General features: G+C 28.2%; 4 protein-coding genes across 6 annotated transcripts; 3 read left to right on the top strand and 1 right to left on the bottom strand.

The window, feature by feature from the left end:
• Position 1: 1 nt before the first annotated feature.
• On the bottom strand, positions 2 to 7,003 carry LOC127281769 (brefeldin A-inhibited guanine nucleotide-exchange protein 1). Its single transcript, XM_051305656.1, has 13 exons — positions 6,490 to 7,003; positions 5,837 to 6,348; positions 5,378 to 5,757; positions 4,899 to 5,303; positions 4,450 to 4,806; positions 4,062 to 4,373; positions 3,728 to 3,969; positions 3,340 to 3,620; positions 2,927 to 3,260; positions 2,216 to 2,812; positions 1,915 to 2,135; positions 1,609 to 1,812; positions 2 to 1,497 (listed from the first exon to the last, which is right to left on the bottom strand). Exons 1-13 carry the CDS (start codon positions 6,611 to 6,613, stop codon positions 373 to 375), a joined length of 5,094 nt encoding a protein of 1,697 aa, XP_051161613.1. The 5' UTR covers positions 6,614 to 7,003; the 3' UTR covers positions 2 to 372.
• Positions 7,004 to 7,656: 653 nt separating this feature from the next.
• On the top strand, positions 7,657 to 9,768 carry LOC127281776 (uncharacterized). Its single transcript, XM_051305668.1, has 5 exons — positions 7,657 to 7,809; positions 8,270 to 8,489; positions 8,611 to 8,698; positions 8,823 to 9,053; positions 9,229 to 9,768. Exons 2-5 carry the CDS (start codon positions 8,275 to 8,277, stop codon positions 9,340 to 9,342), a joined length of 648 nt encoding a protein of 215 aa, XP_051161625.1. The 5' UTR covers positions 7,657 to 7,809; positions 8,270 to 8,274; the 3' UTR covers positions 9,343 to 9,768.
• A 551-nt stretch (positions 9,769 to 10,319) lies between these two features.
• LOC127281784 (dynein light chain Tctex-type 5-like) lies at positions 10,320 to 11,821 on the top strand. Of its 2 annotated transcripts, none has more exons than XM_051305688.1 (3): positions 10,320 to 10,441; positions 11,227 to 11,411; positions 11,611 to 11,821. In XM_051305688.1, exons 1-3 carry the CDS (start codon positions 10,409 to 10,411, stop codon positions 11,774 to 11,776), a joined length of 384 nt encoding a protein of 127 aa, XP_051161645.1. In that variant the 5' UTR covers positions 10,320 to 10,408; the 3' UTR covers positions 11,777 to 11,821. The 2 variants fall into 2 exon arrangements, with proteins under 2 accessions (XP_051161645.1, XP_051161635.1); XM_051305678.1 differs by lacking the exon at positions 10,320 to 10,441 and adding an exon at positions 10,864 to 11,083.
• A 447-nt stretch (positions 11,822 to 12,268) lies between these two features.
• Positions 12,269 to 17,858, top strand: LOC127279684 (multiple inositol polyphosphate phosphatase 1). Of its 2 annotated transcripts, none has more exons than XM_051302209.1 (9): positions 12,269 to 12,528; positions 14,815 to 14,984; positions 15,177 to 15,308; positions 15,943 to 16,133; positions 16,236 to 16,355; positions 16,458 to 16,605; positions 16,710 to 16,920; positions 16,999 to 17,208; positions 17,272 to 17,858. In XM_051302209.1, the coding sequence occupies exons 2-9, from the start codon at positions 14,831 to 14,833 to the stop codon at positions 17,525 to 17,527; spliced, it is 1,422 nt and encodes a 473-aa protein (XP_051158166.1). In that variant the 5' UTR covers positions 12,269 to 12,528; positions 14,815 to 14,830; the 3' UTR covers positions 17,528 to 17,858. The 2 variants fall into 2 exon arrangements, with proteins under 2 accessions (XP_051158166.1, XP_051158175.1); XM_051302218.1 differs by lacking the exon at positions 12,269 to 12,528 and adding an exon at positions 14,657 to 14,681.
• The last annotated feature ends 30 nt before the right edge of the window (positions 17,859 to 17,888 follow it).

Here is a 17,888-nt window from a genome sequence, read left to right as displayed (position 1 = left end):
ATTTGGTTTAAAACCAAACAAATTTATTAAAATCAGATCGCACTAAACTTATCATAAAATAGGCGCCATAAATTAATTAACTGATAATAAACATTCTAGTCGAGTACAAATGTACATTCCTCCAGTGTATACTATAATTTGAAAAATAATCCCTATTTATATATATGTATATATAAGAAAAAAAACCACTATTTTTAAAAATTATTTTGACTCATTCCTCGATAGCGAAGTAGAATAATTATTATTTATAATTCACTACTCTGTGGTTTTGTTTTCTTTCAAATAATATATAATATTTGTATAATAATATTTATAGAATGATACAGTTGTAAAGTACAATTCCTTGCATTCAGCAAAGTAATTTTTTAGTAACTATTGTTGTGTAATTCTGAAAACTGGACCAAGTCTGAGGAAAAACCTTCGCAGAACAGATCTTAATTCAGGCTTAAGATCGAAGCACATAACTTCACACAACAACAGGTAGCAATTTGATGCGTGCACTGCAAATCGATTGTCAGACATTTTCAAAATCCTCGTTAACAAGAGAAGGAGAATTGGTGTCCATGCGTCACGATGAGCCTCGGTTGAAAGAGCGAGAAAGTAATCCAAAGCCTCACGTGCCACTTCCTCGAGACGTGTTTCAACTTTTGACCAATCATTTCTGTGTGATTCGTCGCTGTACATTTTAAAAAGTATACGTAACGCACAGGCAAGCGATTGTGTCTCTTGTTTTAAAAGACTTGGTTTTACATTCCCACGAAATCCCGCCTTCCAAAGAACATTTCGTTGCTCATGATTTGAATTGAAATTTTTCGCGAAACGATGAGATTTCAAGAGACACTCGACAAGTCGTAATAAATGATTTGCCGTTAATGAACAATACATGCCCTGTTCCTCTTTCTGTTGATCGCCACCATTACTACCGCCTAATTCACTTGATTTATGATTCATCATGTCAGCTTGAGCTAGAGCAAGATTTTCCTGATCCTCCTTTCTCGAGGTGGCTGGATAAAAGACAACATTGTCAATTGTTTGAATTAATTCCAATTGTACGACACACTTTATGAGTAGAGCGGAGAAAATTTTCGTTCGATGATTCTCGCCGTTCGTTAAACTCTGATTGCTGTTGGTTCTCTTCAAAATACCAATATGATCGGAATCACCAGTGATGACATCGAGATCAGATTCCTTATTCGGCGATTGTGGTTTCCACGTGAGCAGTGCATTTGGTAGGGTACTTTCAAAAATATCGAGAACACAACGACACGTCTTATCCCACGTTTGCTCGTCAAATTTAATTCCATTACTGATGACTAAATTCTCGAGACAATTAGTTCCCGATCTTGCCAATTGTTCATTGTCTTGTTGAACACACCATAATAATTGGGCATACAATTGTTCGAGAAGAATAGGTCCGAGAATCTCGTAAAATTGCGAGAAAACATCGACTATCGCGTAGAGTGCGTGATTACACGTTGTTGTCATCCATTCCGCCTTCTGTAAGATAAATATTTAATTATTCACTAACAATAATTTTTTAATTTAAATTTAATATATTTTTATTATGGAATGAAAATTGAAAAATTACATAATGTATTAATAATTTACCTCTGTATGTTGCTCGGGTAATTTCATATTGTCAAATATCCTAAAGAGAACTTGAAACAAGTCTTTCCACCAATGCGGTTTAAACGATGAGCCATGAGTCTTAACAACTTCAAAAAGTACAGTCAAAGCTCTCGTTCTGACATCTAATTTACATCTGCTAACGACACACGATAGTTCAAATAACAAGGGAAACCAGCCTCTCACCTACAAAATGAATGAATTGTAAATTAATTTCAAATTTAAATCGAATAATTTCAAAATCAATAATAACAAAAATATAAAATTTGTACAAAACTAAATCCTTACCCAGGCTCGATCTTCTTCAGACACCATTCCATTGTCATCCATCATGCCTTCAGCGAACATGTTCGGATTCATGTCGATATAACAGGCACATGATCGAATCAGTCTTATCGCTTCCATACTTGTGTCAGGAAAGGACGCATTACAGGCGAATTCACTTAGGCACTTAACTGCATCTTGAAATGAATCTACCATGATGCTAAAGTCATCTGCGTACAGTTCATCTGTAAAAATTAATTTTAATTAATTATTTAGAATTTAATTTTCGAGAATATTATAAAAATATTTAATTAAAAACACTCACTAATAATTTTTCCAGTCATCGAGAAGGCAAGTTCAACAACCGACTCGTCACGATCGCTCGCCGCATGATGAAAAACGCTAAATATATTTTTCCAACCTGAACGAATATTTGGCGCTTGCGAATGTACAATTTGTGCAACACATCTTACAACCATATCGCGTATAATTGGCGAACGATTCTTTTTCATAATATGCTCAAATGGCCTGAGAAATTCCTTTTGAAATCGAAAATTTGCAAATTCTCCCTTCTCGATGAATTTTGTTGCCAATTGTCGTAATGAATCGACGGCAAAAAATGAAATATCCTGCCGAGGACTACAGCCGACACGATCAAAATGTTCACCAATCACTTGCCAAATACGTGACCATTGTAATCTGATACGACCCATATTGTAATAAGAAATTTCAACTATTTTTGTCAATGAAAACATTCGTGGTTGCGTTGGATGTGCCAATTCTTCTAGTGATACTTGACAAAGTGCTTTGACAAATTCCACAATTGCATCGCCATCTAATCTTGTTGAACCGGTGAATATTCTATCGACTGCCACGACAACGCTCTGCGAACTCGTCTCACCAATCGACTCTTTTACACTCGCTGAAATTAAATTACAAATTATTTTAGAATTTTTTTTTTAATTAGGGATTTTTTAAATTGATATAATTTAAATATAAATTTTTTAATGAAACGATTTGTAACAGGAAGACTTACGATCCAGTGAACTGAGATTTAAACTATTGGGTTGATGTGAATTATTGTAACTTAAACTTGTGAGATTAGCGAGTGGCGATTGAAAATGAGGTTTTGAGGGAGGTCCCAGAAGTTGAGGTCTCACTCCAGTTCCAATTAATTGAGCAAGCTCTAATTGCGATATGCATTTAACAACATCGAGCCAAGAGCTACCAAGATAATTTCCATCTGTGTGCGCAACGGTAATTAAAGTTTTTATTGTATCAATATTCTTTGATTTCATTTCCGTTATTGGCGAGTTTGCCGTCAGTAGAGTGAATCTCGCCAGTGCTTGAACATACGCATCACGTTCCAACTAAAATTAATTATTTTTCCCATAATTAACTTATAAATATTGTAATTCATTAATTTAATTTTTATTTCTTTGAACTCACCGTCATGTGGAAGATACAAGCAATTCTTATTGCACAACGAATACCATCTAAGCATAAAGAGGCAATTTCCGGATCGTCACAATCTTGGAGACCAACACTGAAAGCTGCCAGAAAAGGTGTCCACGCAATTTTGAACATTGGACGAACATGTTCTAAATGTTTTGCCGTAGTGAACGGTGCTTGAACGTGACTAACCGATTCCATTAAATTTTTCGCTGCCGTTGAAATGACTTCCATTTCCATATTCCACAAAAGACGACGTTTCTTTTCACTAGATATAACTAATAACAATAATTATAAATTATTATCACTTTTTTCTTTTAGAAAACAAAAGACATAATTATTTAAAATAATTTTTTTTGCCTTTAAATTAGAAATGTATTATTACCTTGTTTTCCAAGTCTATTTGGATTTGATTTCATTTTGATTTCGTTGCCCGCTATTTCATCGTAAATTTTCGACAAATACTCCTCTGGCAAATCTTCATTATCACTAATTCGTCGATTGAGTTTGATGTATTGCTCTTTGGTCATTTTATTTTTGACCTGAGGTGAATGTAAATCGGTAGTAAGCATAATTATTGAAAAGCCGAGAACGTAGACAGTATCGGCACTAGTGAACAAACCATTACTGAAATAAGAAAAAGAAATTTATTTTCCAAACTGAAATTTTTGTGTAGTGTAATGATTATGTTCTGAAAATAATTAATTGAAATATCATACTTAGGATTACACTCGCAGTATCGACTAGCAAATTTCTCCATTAGACGATCAATTTTTTGAGCTTCACCCGGAAGTCTAAATCCTTCCAAAAAATATCTCAGAGCAGGAACTAATTCTCGTTTGGCAAAATCCATTTGATCTATATAACTGTACATAACAACATTATGATTATGATCGCCAAGAAAATCACCAATTGCAGTTTTATCAAGTCGCTCGTCAACGTGAAGCCATCTTGCCACATCAGCCTGTGATGTACCAAGACGACCTTGCTCCTGAAGATACTGTATTCCTTTGCTTGGTTTACGATTAAATCTTTAAAAAAAATACAAAATTTAATACAAATCCTTTTTCTTTTCATATTTGAAAAGTTAATTTTGTTAAAACTCACATTTCAATTCCAGCTTCCCAAACTTCCTTCTGATGTTTTTGTACCTCGTATTGTTCCGGAGAATCGGGAACTTCCTTATTTCCTACGAGACTAGAATTGGCTGAAGATAAACTACCCGCGCTTCCATATCGAGGCAAGGGTGGATCAAGCGGTGGATCAGGCGGTTCCGAGGGTAATTGTTGCTCAGCTGGAATGCTCGGATTAACATAGAGATCACGACTCCATTCGACCATACATTTCAAAATTGACACCAAACACTCGAGACCTCGTATGCGCATAGATTTCTCCTGATTTGGTGAAGCACCAAGTTCCAAGGCATGTCGACCCTGCGCTATTTTCGATAAGTCATTAACCAGCCTGAAAACGAATCACATTTTTAAAATTTGCTTTACCTTCATAACATAAACAGTATTAAATTATCAATTTTTAAAAAAATTTAAATAACAAACCTTTCAAATAAATTAGCAGCAGAAAGATCACAGTCATAATTAACGTAAATATCAACGACACTTTGTGCATCTGCACAAATACGAGTGAGTGCGTGTATCACCATCCATTTATGTTCAAAGGAACTACTTGAAGTTTCGAGTATATTCATGAAAATCTCCTTGAAAAATACTTCAATCTGCATTTTTAAATGTACCTTAAAACGAGCTAATAATGCAAGGAATAACGCCAGTGACAATTCAAAAACTTCAGGTACTGAAGAAACACCATTTTTCGATAATGCCACACATAAATACTGTTTAATTGCAATTACGAACATTTCATTGGACCTTAAAATTGGTCCCGCATTCTGTAATATTCCCAGCAGCAATTGTAACGACAGTATTTTTGATCGTAGCTCGTGAGATCTGTATTTAAAAATTATTTTTATTTTCTACTCAAAGTTTCGTAAATAAAATATTTAAAAATTAATTTTACTCACTTTGGATCAGGAATTCCATCGAGCAGAGGTTTCATAGAAAGTTTGCAAAGTGCCCGAAAAACCAAGAAGGCATCTTTTTGTAAAACATGAGTGAATTTGGCCGTTACGATATTATCACTTTCGGCGACAGTCTCATCTGTATTGTCATCCGTTGGAACTTGATCCAAACTTATTGTTTCAGAAGTGACAGGAACTGGTGGATCTTCAGAAATAATTGTATTCACCACATCATCTAAAATTGATTTCACCACAATCTGTGACTCTTGGACATTTTCTCCACTTTGTTCTTCATTAATTACTTGTTCACTTTCTGTTTCCGTCCCAGAAGTTCCCGATTGATCAGTAGGTTGTTCTAATTCCGCTTTAATGTGTTCCTCCTCCTAAAAAATTATTACAAAAATCAAGTTAGAATTTTTTTCTCTAATGATAAAAAAATCATCAAATTATTATAATTCTTACGGCTTGCGTTTCCATACGAGCAAAAATAACATTTATCATTTGTGTAAGTGTGGCACGTGCTGTCGTTTGATTGACTAAATTTCGCGAAGCAAGATAAACATTATAAACAGTGCGAATTGTAAAAAGTACAGTTCCTTCATGAACTTCGACATGTTGACTTGTCATGACTGTCAACAAGGCTTTAATAATTTGTAATTGAACACCTTCGTCCGTCTGTGGGCCCATAAAACAAGCACATATTGTCTCCACGATTCGAACGATAAGTAATTTACTTGGATCTGTTGAATCTGGAACACTGCCTGTCAGGTGACCATACGCTATCAACTTTTGTAAACAATCCAACGATGTGACAACAATTCTTGGCGATTTACTTTGACACGCCAATTCAAAGGGAAGAAAATATTTTTCCGCCGAAATAACACTTGAATCACTTTTTGGCTGTGGGAGCGCATTTGAAATTGCCTCTTCACTCTGCGAATTGGGAACATCCTTGATTTCATTTCTCAAATCCTCTGCAATTAAATAAGAAAAAGTGACAAACAATAAATCAAATAAATATTACTTTGTCAATAATTGGGACGTCTTAAAACAGAAAAAATTGAACAGCGAAACAAAAGTTTCTAAATAGAACAATCAATTGTTCAATCACTCACCAAGTGCTGATTCGCAAGCTTTTCTTAGTTGTGAGAGATGTGATCTTTTGACATCTCTGTCGGCGAGGATTTTTTCAAGAGCTCTGACAATGAACATCTCTCTGGTTTTGGAATTATTTTGCATCGTCAACTATGACACCTGACCCCACTGATCCCCAGTTCAAATTCTATCCAACGAACATATAGTGGAGGGCAGAATTGATAAGTAAGATAAGTAATGTAATAACAGGTTAAATTTGTGAAAGTAGATTGACGTAAGCATCCTGACTATTAGGTTGTCAACATCAATTAAGTGCACATTGCAATACTAACACCCAATTTAAATTCACGTATATTATTTCCATGATTCAAAAAAGAAAACCTGATATTTATATGGTCAATTAGATAATTTACACACAACGAGCATAACTAAAACGATTGTTGAATTGTTGACAGATTGACAGGGGACACATTCGATTTTTTTTTTTTTATGTAAAGGTGGTCTCCATCATCGGCCACCTAGCAGTTTTAATTACTTCACATTCCACCAGATGGAGCAATTGATCATTTCCCGGGATGTATTTAAAAAATAATAAAAGCTAAATGAGTACTTATTTTGAAATAAATTCTTTAAAATTTCACTAATTATTCAATTGCTATTAATTTATTCTTCACTAATTAATGTAATATTATATTTTTATAGGTTAAAATAAAAGTTGAAAAAGTAATACAATTTTCCTGTAGGGTATGTTACCCGTAATACACAAGAGCAAGTATGTAAAGGGAGCAACCTAACCTAATAATCTGACAGCTGTCAAATGAAGTCACGTGTGTCGTGTGTCAACAAACATTATAGCGCTAAATTTGAAGGTATATTTCAATTGCAAATTTACTTTTAGATGAAAAATTAATAAATGTCTATAATTACTGATAGAGATTATTTTGTTGAACATGTGACATTAAAAATGTTAAATATGTAATAAAACGTTTTTTTTATGAAGAATAGATTTTTTCTTTTTAACTCATTTATAGCTTCAATTAAAATATAAAAATGTTAGCAATCAATTAAAAAATTTGAAAGTGATTTAACTTTCTTTTTTATAAAAGAATATATATAATTTGATATAGAAGTAAATTATAATTACGCTTTTTATATGTACATATATATTATTATCAAAGTTATAGCGCTGCCAGCGCTCGGATCAATAAAGAGTAGGAGGACTGTTTTGTCAACTTTCTTCTAAGGCAGTTGTTCGATACATTGATAATAGCAAATGTGGTCTTAATTAAAACATTTATTATATCCCTATCCCCAAAATCCAAATCATCTAATCAAATAATGTAAGTAGTATTTTTTAATTATATTATATATCTTATGAAATAAGAATTTTTTCTCATTACAATTATACAATATTTTGCTAATAAATTAGATATATTAATATAAGAAACAATTTTTTTTTTTTAATATTCATTGCTTTGAAGTGTTTTTGAAAATTTTACAAAAATTATTTGGAAAATTTAATTACTATTATTTTTAAAAAGAAAAATGTTTAAAGAAAAAATATTTTAAGCTTTAAATTTAATTAATTAAATTTAATCAATTTAATATTTTAAAATGGTGTGCAAAAATTCGAAATTCAAATCCATAATTTTTATGGAGGGAATCGAATTTTGACAATTTGAAAACATAAGCTATTGGAAATTCAAATTATTAAAAAAAAAAATTTACACCTAAATAGTTTATATTGTTAATAAATTTGGAAAATGTTTTTTTTTTAATCAATTGGTTTAATTTTTTTAGACGATATGGTTTCCTTAGAAGATAGTTGGAAAGAAGCAACTGAGGGATTAGATAGTGAAGTTTGTGACACTTGGTTTACTCGACTTCAGGAAGCTTATTCCGAAGAGAAAAGGACTTATCATAATGTAGAATCTCTTTGCGAGAAGCTCAATCATTTTTATGAAATAAAGGAGTGCATTAACAAGCCACAGGCTATGTTGTTAGCGCTTTTCTTTCAAAAGTATGTGTAATAAATATTTTATACATAATAATTAATTATAATTTATTAATAAAATATTCTAAAAAAAAAGTGTAAAAATATTATCACAAAAAGAAAATTTAAGATTTTTCATCATTTTCAGTTTCGAATATGATCCAAAGGCATTAGACGATGAAAATAAAAGTTTAGAACACTTTTCAGCATTTGCTGATGAAGTTGGAATCCCAGCAGTGAGTTAATAATATATTTATACAATAGAAATACATTTGTCTTTTTTTTTAATCTCTAAAAATTAAAAAAAAAGACAATCACTTTCTATCAAAATTTACGCTCTAAATTAATATTTATTTTTAGGATGGAGAATTACGAGAAAAGACTTGCGCTCTATTGAGAGCAGCAGCGACGCATAGTACAGAAGCACATAAAATTGGAGGCGCATTTGGAGGAGAAGATGCTCACTATTTATTAGATTTAGATATGGCTATTTTGGGATCTGTACCTGAAAAATATGCAGAATACAGAGAACAAATTCGTGGGGAATATTCCTTTCTCAGTGAACCCATGTACACTGCACTGAGACTGAAGGTACAAAAAAAAAAATTACAGATAATAATCTTAAGAAAAAAATTCATAATATTTTTTCCTACAGTTAGAATATAAATGAGAGCCAATATTTATTTTTAAATTTAGAAATATTTTCTTTGAAGAAAAATTTTAAGAGCAGTATAAAATTACAGACTAAAAAAATTTGGGTTAACAGGTGCTACAGAATTTTGTGCAGATTCCAAACATCTTTGCAACGAAGGAATTTCGAGAAAAGTTTGAAGAGCAGGCGCGACAAAATATTCAAGCAGAAGTGGAACTTTTGTCATAGAATGTTTTTTGAAAAACATTTTTGATAAATGCCTTGATATTTTAAAAAAGGTCATTAAGATTTTTTTTCTTACTGTTAAAAAACTTTACATAGATCTCATAAGATCGAAAAAAATTATACAATGAAAATATTTAATTTAAAATTTTATTTAAATATTGAATTTAAATATTATAAATTGTTTAAAAACAAGTTCGTAGTTTTAAAAGTACAAGCACGAAGGAATTAGCGATCTTTAAAAGAATCGCAAATGAAAAGATATGAACTTAAAAACAGATTTATTTTTCTTCATCAAAAAAAATCCTAAATGATACTCTTAAAAGTTATATTAAGAAAAAAAAAACTATAATAATAAGTCTTGTTGTTTATCACCAAAGCTATTCATTGCAAATAAGAAAAAAAACCATTAGTGTTATTTGATTATATACAGCTACTAAATGTGAAAATTATGATAAAAAGAGACTTTTGATGAATTTTTCCATCATCTGGATACATATAAAGAATCTTTACAATAAAAAAAAAAAAATAATTTCAAACTGAACTGTTGACAGTAGAATATGTTTTAGAAAAATAATCATATTTTCAATTTTTTTTTTTAATGAAAATGATTATAAAAAATAGATAAGAATTGTTTGCGAAATTGTTCGAAATCGTAGAAAAAAATTTGATATAAATATAGTGAGTAGAGTTTTTGAAAAAATGAGGGGAAGAAATAGAAAAAATTTTAATTTTTTTGTTATTCGTCTGAACTTATTGATTAGAGATCAGACAAAATATATAGATATTATACGAATCAAAGTTGACTGTGCGCGCAACGACTGCTATTGAATTAGTATAAATCTACAGCTTTAGTGATATACTTTTTAAAACTACCTTTCGCGCAGGTTCAAAAGGGAAATTATTTTTTAACAAAAAAAAAATTACTTATCTAGAACTTCTCTTTTATCTTCAAAATTATTATCGATTATAAAAATGAAAAAAAGATTTCGAATACAAAAATTAATTTAAAGAAAAAAATTTCTTTTAAAATAAATTTTTTTTTAAATTGAAGCACATCTGTGACAAAACAATGAGTGGTAATTCAGAATTGCGTCGAAAACGGGTAAGGAATAAAAATAATATCAATTCAGGATTTTAAAGTTTAAAAAAAGATACTTAAAGACAAGTGCTTTTATTGTTATCTAGATATACTCTATATAAATATGAATATACGGGTTCGTTTTATTTAGAAAAAAAAAAATTGATATACAAATAAATGTAAAAAAAAAGGATAATTATATTATATACAAATATATATAATTCTCCTTGATTTTGTCAGATGTTATTTCAAAATATGCGGTGCAATATGTGAATCTATGACAAATAAATAAATAAAATTAAATAATGCATTATTTCCTTCATTAAGCAAATTTTTTTGAAAATTCTTTTCATTTATAATTTTTAATTTAATTTTTTTAATATTATAATTTATGTCCAATTTGAAAAGAAATTATTTAAAGTATAATTATTACCATGACAATATTGATTACACAATGTAATTTATTTGGTTTCCAAGACACCCAAAAAGGAGTAAATCAATTTTATTAAATGTAAAAGTAAATTCAGTTTAATTTGTATTCTTTATATATAAAGAGAAAAGGAGATTATTTTTGAGAAAAAAGTATATTATTTCCCAAATGAAGAAAGTTGAATTATGCCGACGAATATTGAAGTCATTGATAGGATTAATTACGAGAACGATCAGGTTTGCATTAAAATTTGCAAAAAATAAATTTATTATTATTTGTTTAAATTTCGGTAAAAGAAAATATTTTCTTTAATCAATTTTTTTAATAAAGGAAAGAATAATTGTATATATGCAAAAGGTGATTTTTGAATTATTTTTAGATAGCAAATTCCTATCGATTGGAGTCGCAAAATCCATTTAGCGCCGAATCAGTGGAGAAGATTTTAGAAACATGGATGAATAATATTTTAGAAAATGCATCCTATGATGCAAATGAAAGCCCTAGATTGTGCGCGCAAATTGCCACTGAAATTCGAAATCGAGTGGAAATGTTAGAATTTGATAGGTTGGTATTTTTATACAGCAAAATAATTTTTACTAAATATATGTAAAATTTTTTTATACTACAAAATTTATTTCAATCGAATACATTATTTAAAAACAATAAAATTTGATTGAAATAAATTTTTAATCAATTTATATAAATGCTAAATTTATTATTTAATTAATTTTTATGTTTAGTAATTTCGTATTTTATTTTGTAGATATAAAATTGTAGTTGTTGTAACTATAGTAGAAAAAGAAAATCAGGGCATAACATCATCAATGGCATGTGTCTGGGATAGTCAAAGAGACAATTATGCTAAATATGTTTTGGAAACTCTTACTTTTATTGCCTATTGTTGTGTTTATGGAGTTTATTGTGAATAAGTGTTAAAAATATTAAATATTTTTTTTTCTTGAAAAAATAAATAATTATCCATCAGTTTTTCAGTGTTCTAATTTGAAAACATATATCATTTCTTTTCGGCATTATATTGATTCTAAAAAGTAAATATTTATAACGCAAATTGATTATCATATTAAGGAAACATCTGTTTTTTTGTGTACATTTATTTTATTGACTGACTTTATCTTTAGTAAAAAAGAAATTATTGGACAAAATTATTTTTTGATTGTTCAAATTTTGCTATAACAAAAATGCTCTAAAAAAGAGTATATTTTTTAAATAGTATTAAATATTATTAAATATATTAAAAAATAATTATTTAATCAATTCAATAAAGTTCAATTTTTCTCGATATAAAGAACAATTAAAGTTTATCTTTAACGGGAAAGGTAGAAGGAAATTACAACTGTACTATACAAAAACCATTAAATAAGAGAGGCGAAAGAGTGGGAAACTTGAACAAGTGAAGTTGTTTCATACTCTCAAAACCTGCCACTCACTAACTATAAGCTCAGTCTCAAATGAAATTAGAAGTCTTGATAGACGCAGAAACATTTAATCATTACGATATATTAATATTATTAGTCCCCTTTTTTTAAATAAAACAATACAAACATTTTTTTCGTTATTATTTTCTTTCTTGTATTCGGCTTGCCCCGAATACAAGAACGGTTATTCTTTCGTGTGTTTCAATATAAAAGAAAAAAGAAAAAGGATTACTTGAGCAAATAAGGTATGATAATTAATTTATTAAAATATATAAACATAATATTATTACTTTTCAAATTATAAATTTTTTGAAAATTGTTTATTTATTCATTCAGAAAAAAAATTCTTTTTTTATATAAAAAAGGATTGAAATTTTTTTTGCAATTTTAAATAAAAATTTTAAAAAATATAAATAAAATTTTTTTTTTATTATTATTAAAATTTCACCTTCCACTTTCGCGAATAAAAAGTCATTGGGCTAAAAAAATTTATTTCGATCAATTAAAATGGGTTTGGTCAGGAAATTGAACTGTAATTGTTTTTTGAATTTATGTCAGTCACTAAAAAAACTGCTAGATGTTAGTTGTGAACTCATTCTTCGTTATTTTTATCCAAAGTTCAAAGACTCATCTACTTTATTTACAGTCTTTAAATAATAATATTTATCATTCATTTTATTTATTATTATTACTAATTATTTTATTATAAATAAAATATGACATAAAATAATTTATTTTGTTAACAAAATTATTAGACTTAGTATTTTTATGTTTTTCTTAATTGATATTTTTTATAATTATACCTTCATTTATATATATTTTTTTAATTTTATACGAAACATTGTATTTATTTCAAATTTTTTATTACATGGAATTAAAATTCTAATTGTTATAATTAAACTTTCCTTAAGTTCAAGTGTCTGAAATTTATAAAACTTCTTGTAATGAGAGGAATTTGAATTTTCTCATATATTTATCACGATAAATGCCTAAAGTGCAAAGAGAGTAAGACTCATTTAGTGTCGCATATTTTCTAGCGCGACAAATTAACACTAAACATAAAAAACAAAAAATATTTAAATAATTCTACTAATGATGATTTTATCTCCCATTATATTCCATTTAAATAATTCCCTTTGTTTTAAATTTTGATAAAATTTTTATTTTAAAATTAACTTTTATGATAAAAAAATTGTTTAATTCAAATTATTAATAAAAAATATACATGAAGGTACACGTAACATTATAGGTGGGTCAACGAGTCATGTAATATTGTTACAGTTGGTCGATTCAACTCAAAGCCTTTGAAAGTGACAGTTGTAAAAAAAAATTAGAAAAGACATACACGTTTCTCTTAGAGATGCATTATAGAAAATGTTTTTAGATAATATATGTTTGTCTTTTTAAATAAATAAAAATGCGGATATACCTTGATTTCAATGCAAGCCTTTCTCTTTTATATTAAATCATTAAATTAATCAATAAATTAAAAATAAGTTGATTTTAACAAGAATGCAAAAAATCTAAATTATTTTTCAATTATCATTCAATAACTACTATTAGCAATTGATAATTAACATAAACTTTAACAGTAATAATTAGATAATCAATTATTCTCTTTTTCTACAGTTTTTTCTTTTTCTCTTATTTTTTTTTAGTTTCATGTTTAAATTTGCAATTAATAATTTTTTTTATGGTTAAAATATTATAAATATTGAATTTTTATAATTTTTTATAATAATTGTCCTAGTTTAGCTCTAGACTATAATTAAATCAAGGATATATACAACAGTGATGATAGTATATTTTAGAGATCCAGTAAACATAAATTGAATGCGCGTTCAAATTTATTGTTTGCAAATACGAAAATTAAATGAAATCATGGAATATCTTTGAATTATATAATGGGCATATTCTATTTACAGCTGTGACCATCAAAACGCAAGAATTCTTACGTGTATACCAGGAAACTGAATAAATTAAATAATTCTGATGTCCCATATTTTTTTTTCATGATAAGAATAATACTTATTTACAGTGAACATTAAAAGTTGTCATTGTATTCACATGATTGTTGCCTATTATTATAATTTATATAAATTGTTCACTGTAAATATATATTAAACTACAAACTATTTATCTTTATTCGAATAATAATTATTTAATAATAATAATAATAATAATAATAATAATAAATAATAATTTTTTAGCAAATTCTTTTTTGTTAATTAATTTTAAACCAAAAAAATTTTTTTTTAAATTTTAATTAGTCAGAAAAGTGTTTTGCAGTAAATTTTCACGGGAAATTTGTGACCATTAATTTTTTTTTATCTTGCCAATTACTATACTTTATGAAAATATAGAATTTATTTTTAGTTGTGTGAATTCCGCGCATTTTGTAAGAACACATGTCATATATTTAAATTTTTATATATTATTTTATAGTGAGAAAACAGAAATTGTTTTTATTTTTCTTAATAGAAAATTTGAACAATAAATTTTTTACTCAAAAGAATTTTTTTTTTTTGCAGATTTGAGGAAAACATCATGTATATTATAACAATTTTTCTAACATTATTGGCATGTCTTGTTACTGCTCGAGAATCTGATTACTGTCTTGCCGATGATGACAATCCCTACTTGTACTTTGCAACAAAATCTGCCTATAATTTTATGCATGGAGAATTCAAACCTGAACGAAGTAAGCACGTATATAATTTAAATAAATCATTTATTTAAATAAAATATCGAGATAAATGTTTCTTTGAAATGACAAAAGAAAAGAAAGCCTCCTTGAAAATAAATTTATAATTTATGTTAAATTTAATGTTAAACAAAAATTTATAAATAAACAAATAAATTATATTCTATAATAAGATTTTGATATTTTCAGATTGTAGACCAATTCAAATTTTTGTTGTCTCAAGACATGGAACAAGATACCCTGGATCAAAAACAGTTCCAAAAATGAAAGAATTGTATAAGCTTCGCGATCAAATTGTTTCTAATCATCTAGAAAAGCGATGTGAGTTTTAAACAAGTATTATGAAAATAATTTTTAATAACATTTTCAAATGAAATGAAATTTTTCTAACAAAAACAAATTAGTTTTTTAAAATTATTTTTAAATTGTATTTTCTCAAGTTGGTTGTATAGTGGATTTATAATAATTATTTCTTTAAACGCTCGTGTGACATAATAAGTATTTGTAACCATAGGCATTCTCGCATGTTTTATGCGTTATAAGAAAAGTGGGTCAATATATACACTGCAAAGTTGCATACACCAAGACACTAATTATCTTACGTCATGTGTTATATACATTACACGTGAAATTGTACTTTAATTTTCAATACGGAAATTGTCAACTCTTGTCAATAATTATACGTATTTAACAACTATATGATAAAATTCACGTGAAGAAAGTTTAGAATTTTTACCGCTATAATTTGTATAAAATATCTACTATATCGACCAAATTCTATCTAAAGTTTTGCAGCCAAATTTGCAACAAACAGTTGTGGCATTTAGACAGTGACTGATTGAAAAGCATACAAAATTTTAAAAATACATTCGGAAAAATGCACAGAAAGATGCGCAAATTTTTTTGAAACTCATTAGAAAATATGTAAAAGTATTTTTTTCTTTTCTTTTTACAGTGGGACACCTTTGCGACTATGATTTGGATAATTTCAAAAATTGGAAATTGGATGATAATGTTAGAGAAGGTATGGCAGATTTTTTAACACCTCAGGGAGAAACTGATTTAAAAGGATTGGCAATGCGATTAAAGGCAGCATTTCCGGAACTTCTTACACCAACTGATTACAATAGTATGAACAATTATGTGGTACGAGAATTTATCTAAATTTTTTCTTTTAAATTATCTTTATTATATCAACCATGAGCAAAAATTATATATTCAAAATTAAAATCGTTGATTTTGTTTTAGTTCAGATCCACTAAAACTCAACGAACAGAAGAAAGTATGTCAGCATTTGTAGAAGGATTATTCGGTGCTAAAAATGCAGTAAATCCGAGAGAAGCACCTAACAATGATACATTATTGCGAGTAAGAAAATTTTAATATTTGCAAACATATATTTTTCCTACAAATTCTCGAAATTAACAAATTATTTTCAAATTTGTTGTATAAATAAATTTTTCATTTTAGCCAAATAAAGAGTGTCCTTCATGGGAAGAGGAAACCTCAACTCTCAAATATCTCGAGGAACGTAATAAATTTAATAATGGACCAGAGATGCAAAATTTATTTTATAACGTTAGCCGTCGACTTGGTTTTCGAGAAAATATCACCTTGGGTAAAAAATTGTTATTTAGAAAAAAGTCTAACGGAAAATGATTTAAAAAAAAGGAACTAAATTAAAAATTTTTAAACATAAAATTTTATCAAAATCTCTTACAGATTCCGTGGATTCAATGTACGATATGTGTCGATTCGAGAAAGCCTGGAGAATAGATAAAGTTTCTCCTTGGTGTGCAGCATTTAGCAAAAGAGAACTCAGAGTTCTTGAATTTAGAGAGGATTTAGATTATTACTATTATGTTGGACCTGGTCGGGAAAAAAATGTTAAACTCGGATGTCCACTTATGAAGGACTTATTTCAACATTTTCGGTATTTATCAATTAAAGTCGCGATTCTTTTATTAAAATCCCATTAATTATATTCTAAATTAAAAATTTCCTTTTGCAGAAAACTGGAAGGAGATAATTATTTTCAAGAGCCAAAAGGTATTTTTTACTTTGCGCATACAGTGACTCTTCAAACTCTACTCGCAGCCTTGGGATTCAATAACGATCCACAACCCCTAATGGCGAATAATTTTAAAGAATCAGCGGGACGTCATTGGAGAACATCGTTTATCGGTCCATTTGCCACTAATTTAGTAGCTGCATTTTACAAGTAGGTTTTAAAAAATAAAAATTTAATTTAAATATTTAAAAATAAAATTAAAATATTTTTCAGATGTAACGATACATTTTCATCAAATGTAGTTAATAAAGTGATATTCCATTGGGCAGAGAGACTTGTGAGATATGAAGGTTGCAATGTTGGACTATGCAATTGGGAATATATAAAAGACAGACTTGATAAAAAAGCTAACGAATGTAACATGGGATTTTGCTTTAATGCAAGTGGACTTTCAAGATTATCCAATTTCAGTATTATTAACTTGGTACTTTCACTTTGCCTTCTAGTCGGTTTTAACCAAACATTTTAGATTTTATTGAAAGTACTGTGTGTTTTTAATTTTAACATGATTGTTTTTTATTTTTAAATCTCAGGAAAGATTTCATTGAATTAACTATATACAAATTATTTCTTAAGCTTGTGTATATATTTTTTGTTAACTAGAAAGCCAGTGTGTGTTACTGTATTTTTTTTAAATTTTACTTAAGTTTTAGAAATTATAATGTATTTTTTAACCATAATTACATTATTACATCGAGAAAACGAAACTCTTTTAAGAATAATATTTTTGGCGCCTAATATTTTTAAAAGAAGATTTCTTAAAAGAATTACGTTTTTTCCATGTTTAGCATAAAAATTAATTTTGCGTTTTATTAATTATTCCATTTTTG

This window comes from Leptopilina boulardi, unplaced genomic scaffold (genome assembly GCF_019393585.1).
Source record: "Leptopilina boulardi isolate dan_hultmark-lab unplaced genomic scaffold, ZJU_Lbou_2.1 LbouV2_112, whole genome shotgun sequence".
NCBI classification, from domain to species: Eukaryota; Metazoa; Arthropoda; class Insecta; order Hymenoptera; family Figitidae; genus Leptopilina; species Leptopilina boulardi.
This window is presented reverse-complemented; position numbering and strand designations above follow the sequence as displayed.

What these genes read in the sequence shown, in the direction of transcription:
- LOC127279684 (XM_051302209.1), top strand. Translation starts at nt 14,831, where the DNA reads ATGTATATTATAACAATTTTTCTAACATTATTGGCATGTCTTGTTACT. An exon ending in TCGAGAAAATATCACCTTGG is followed by an intron (nt 16,606 to 16,709) that starts GTAAAAAATTGT and finishes AATCTCTTACAG; the next exon opens with ATTCCGTGGATTCAATGTAC. An exon ending in TTAGTAGCTGCATTTTACAA is followed by an intron (nt 17,209 to 17,271) that starts GTAGGTTTTAAA and finishes AATATTTTTCAG; the next exon opens with ATGTAACGATACATTTTCAT.
- LOC127281776 (XM_051305668.1), top strand. Translation starts at nt 8,275, where the DNA reads ATGGTTTCCTTAGAAGATAGTTGGAAAGAAGCAACTGAGGGATTAGAT. An exon ending in TTAGCGCTTTTCTTTCAAAA is followed by an intron (nt 8,490 to 8,610) that starts GTATGTGTAATA and finishes CATCATTTTCAG; the next exon opens with TTTCGAATATGATCCAAAGG. An exon ending in ACACTGCACTGAGACTGAAG is followed by an intron (nt 9,054 to 9,228) that starts GTACAAAAAAAA and finishes TTGGGTTAACAG; the next exon opens with GTGCTACAGAATTTTGTGCA.
- LOC127281769 (XM_051305656.1), bottom strand. Translation starts at nt 6,613, where the DNA reads ATGCAAAATAATTCCAAAACCAGAGAGATGTTCATTGTCAGAGCTCTT. An exon ending in CTCGTATGGAAACGCAAGCC is followed by an intron (nt 5,758 to 5,836) that starts GTAAGAATTATA and finishes ATAATTTTTTAG; the next exon opens with GAGGAGGAACACATTAAAGC. An exon ending in TACTGCGAGTGTAATCCTAA is followed by an intron (nt 3,970 to 4,061) that starts GTATGATATTTC and finishes TTCTTATTTCAG; the next exon opens with TAATGGTTTGTTCACTAGTG.
- LOC127281784 (XM_051305678.1), top strand. Translation starts at nt 11,033, where the DNA reads ATGCCGACGAATATTGAAGTCATTGATAGGATTAATTACGAGAACGAT. An exon ending in TTAATTACGAGAACGATCAG is followed by an intron (nt 11,084 to 11,226) that starts GTTTGCATTAAA and finishes AATTATTTTTAG; the next exon opens with ATAGCAAATTCCTATCGATT. An exon ending in GAAATGTTAGAATTTGATAG is followed by an intron (nt 11,412 to 11,610) that starts GTTGGTATTTTT and finishes TTTATTTTGTAG; the next exon opens with ATATAAAATTGTAGTTGTTG.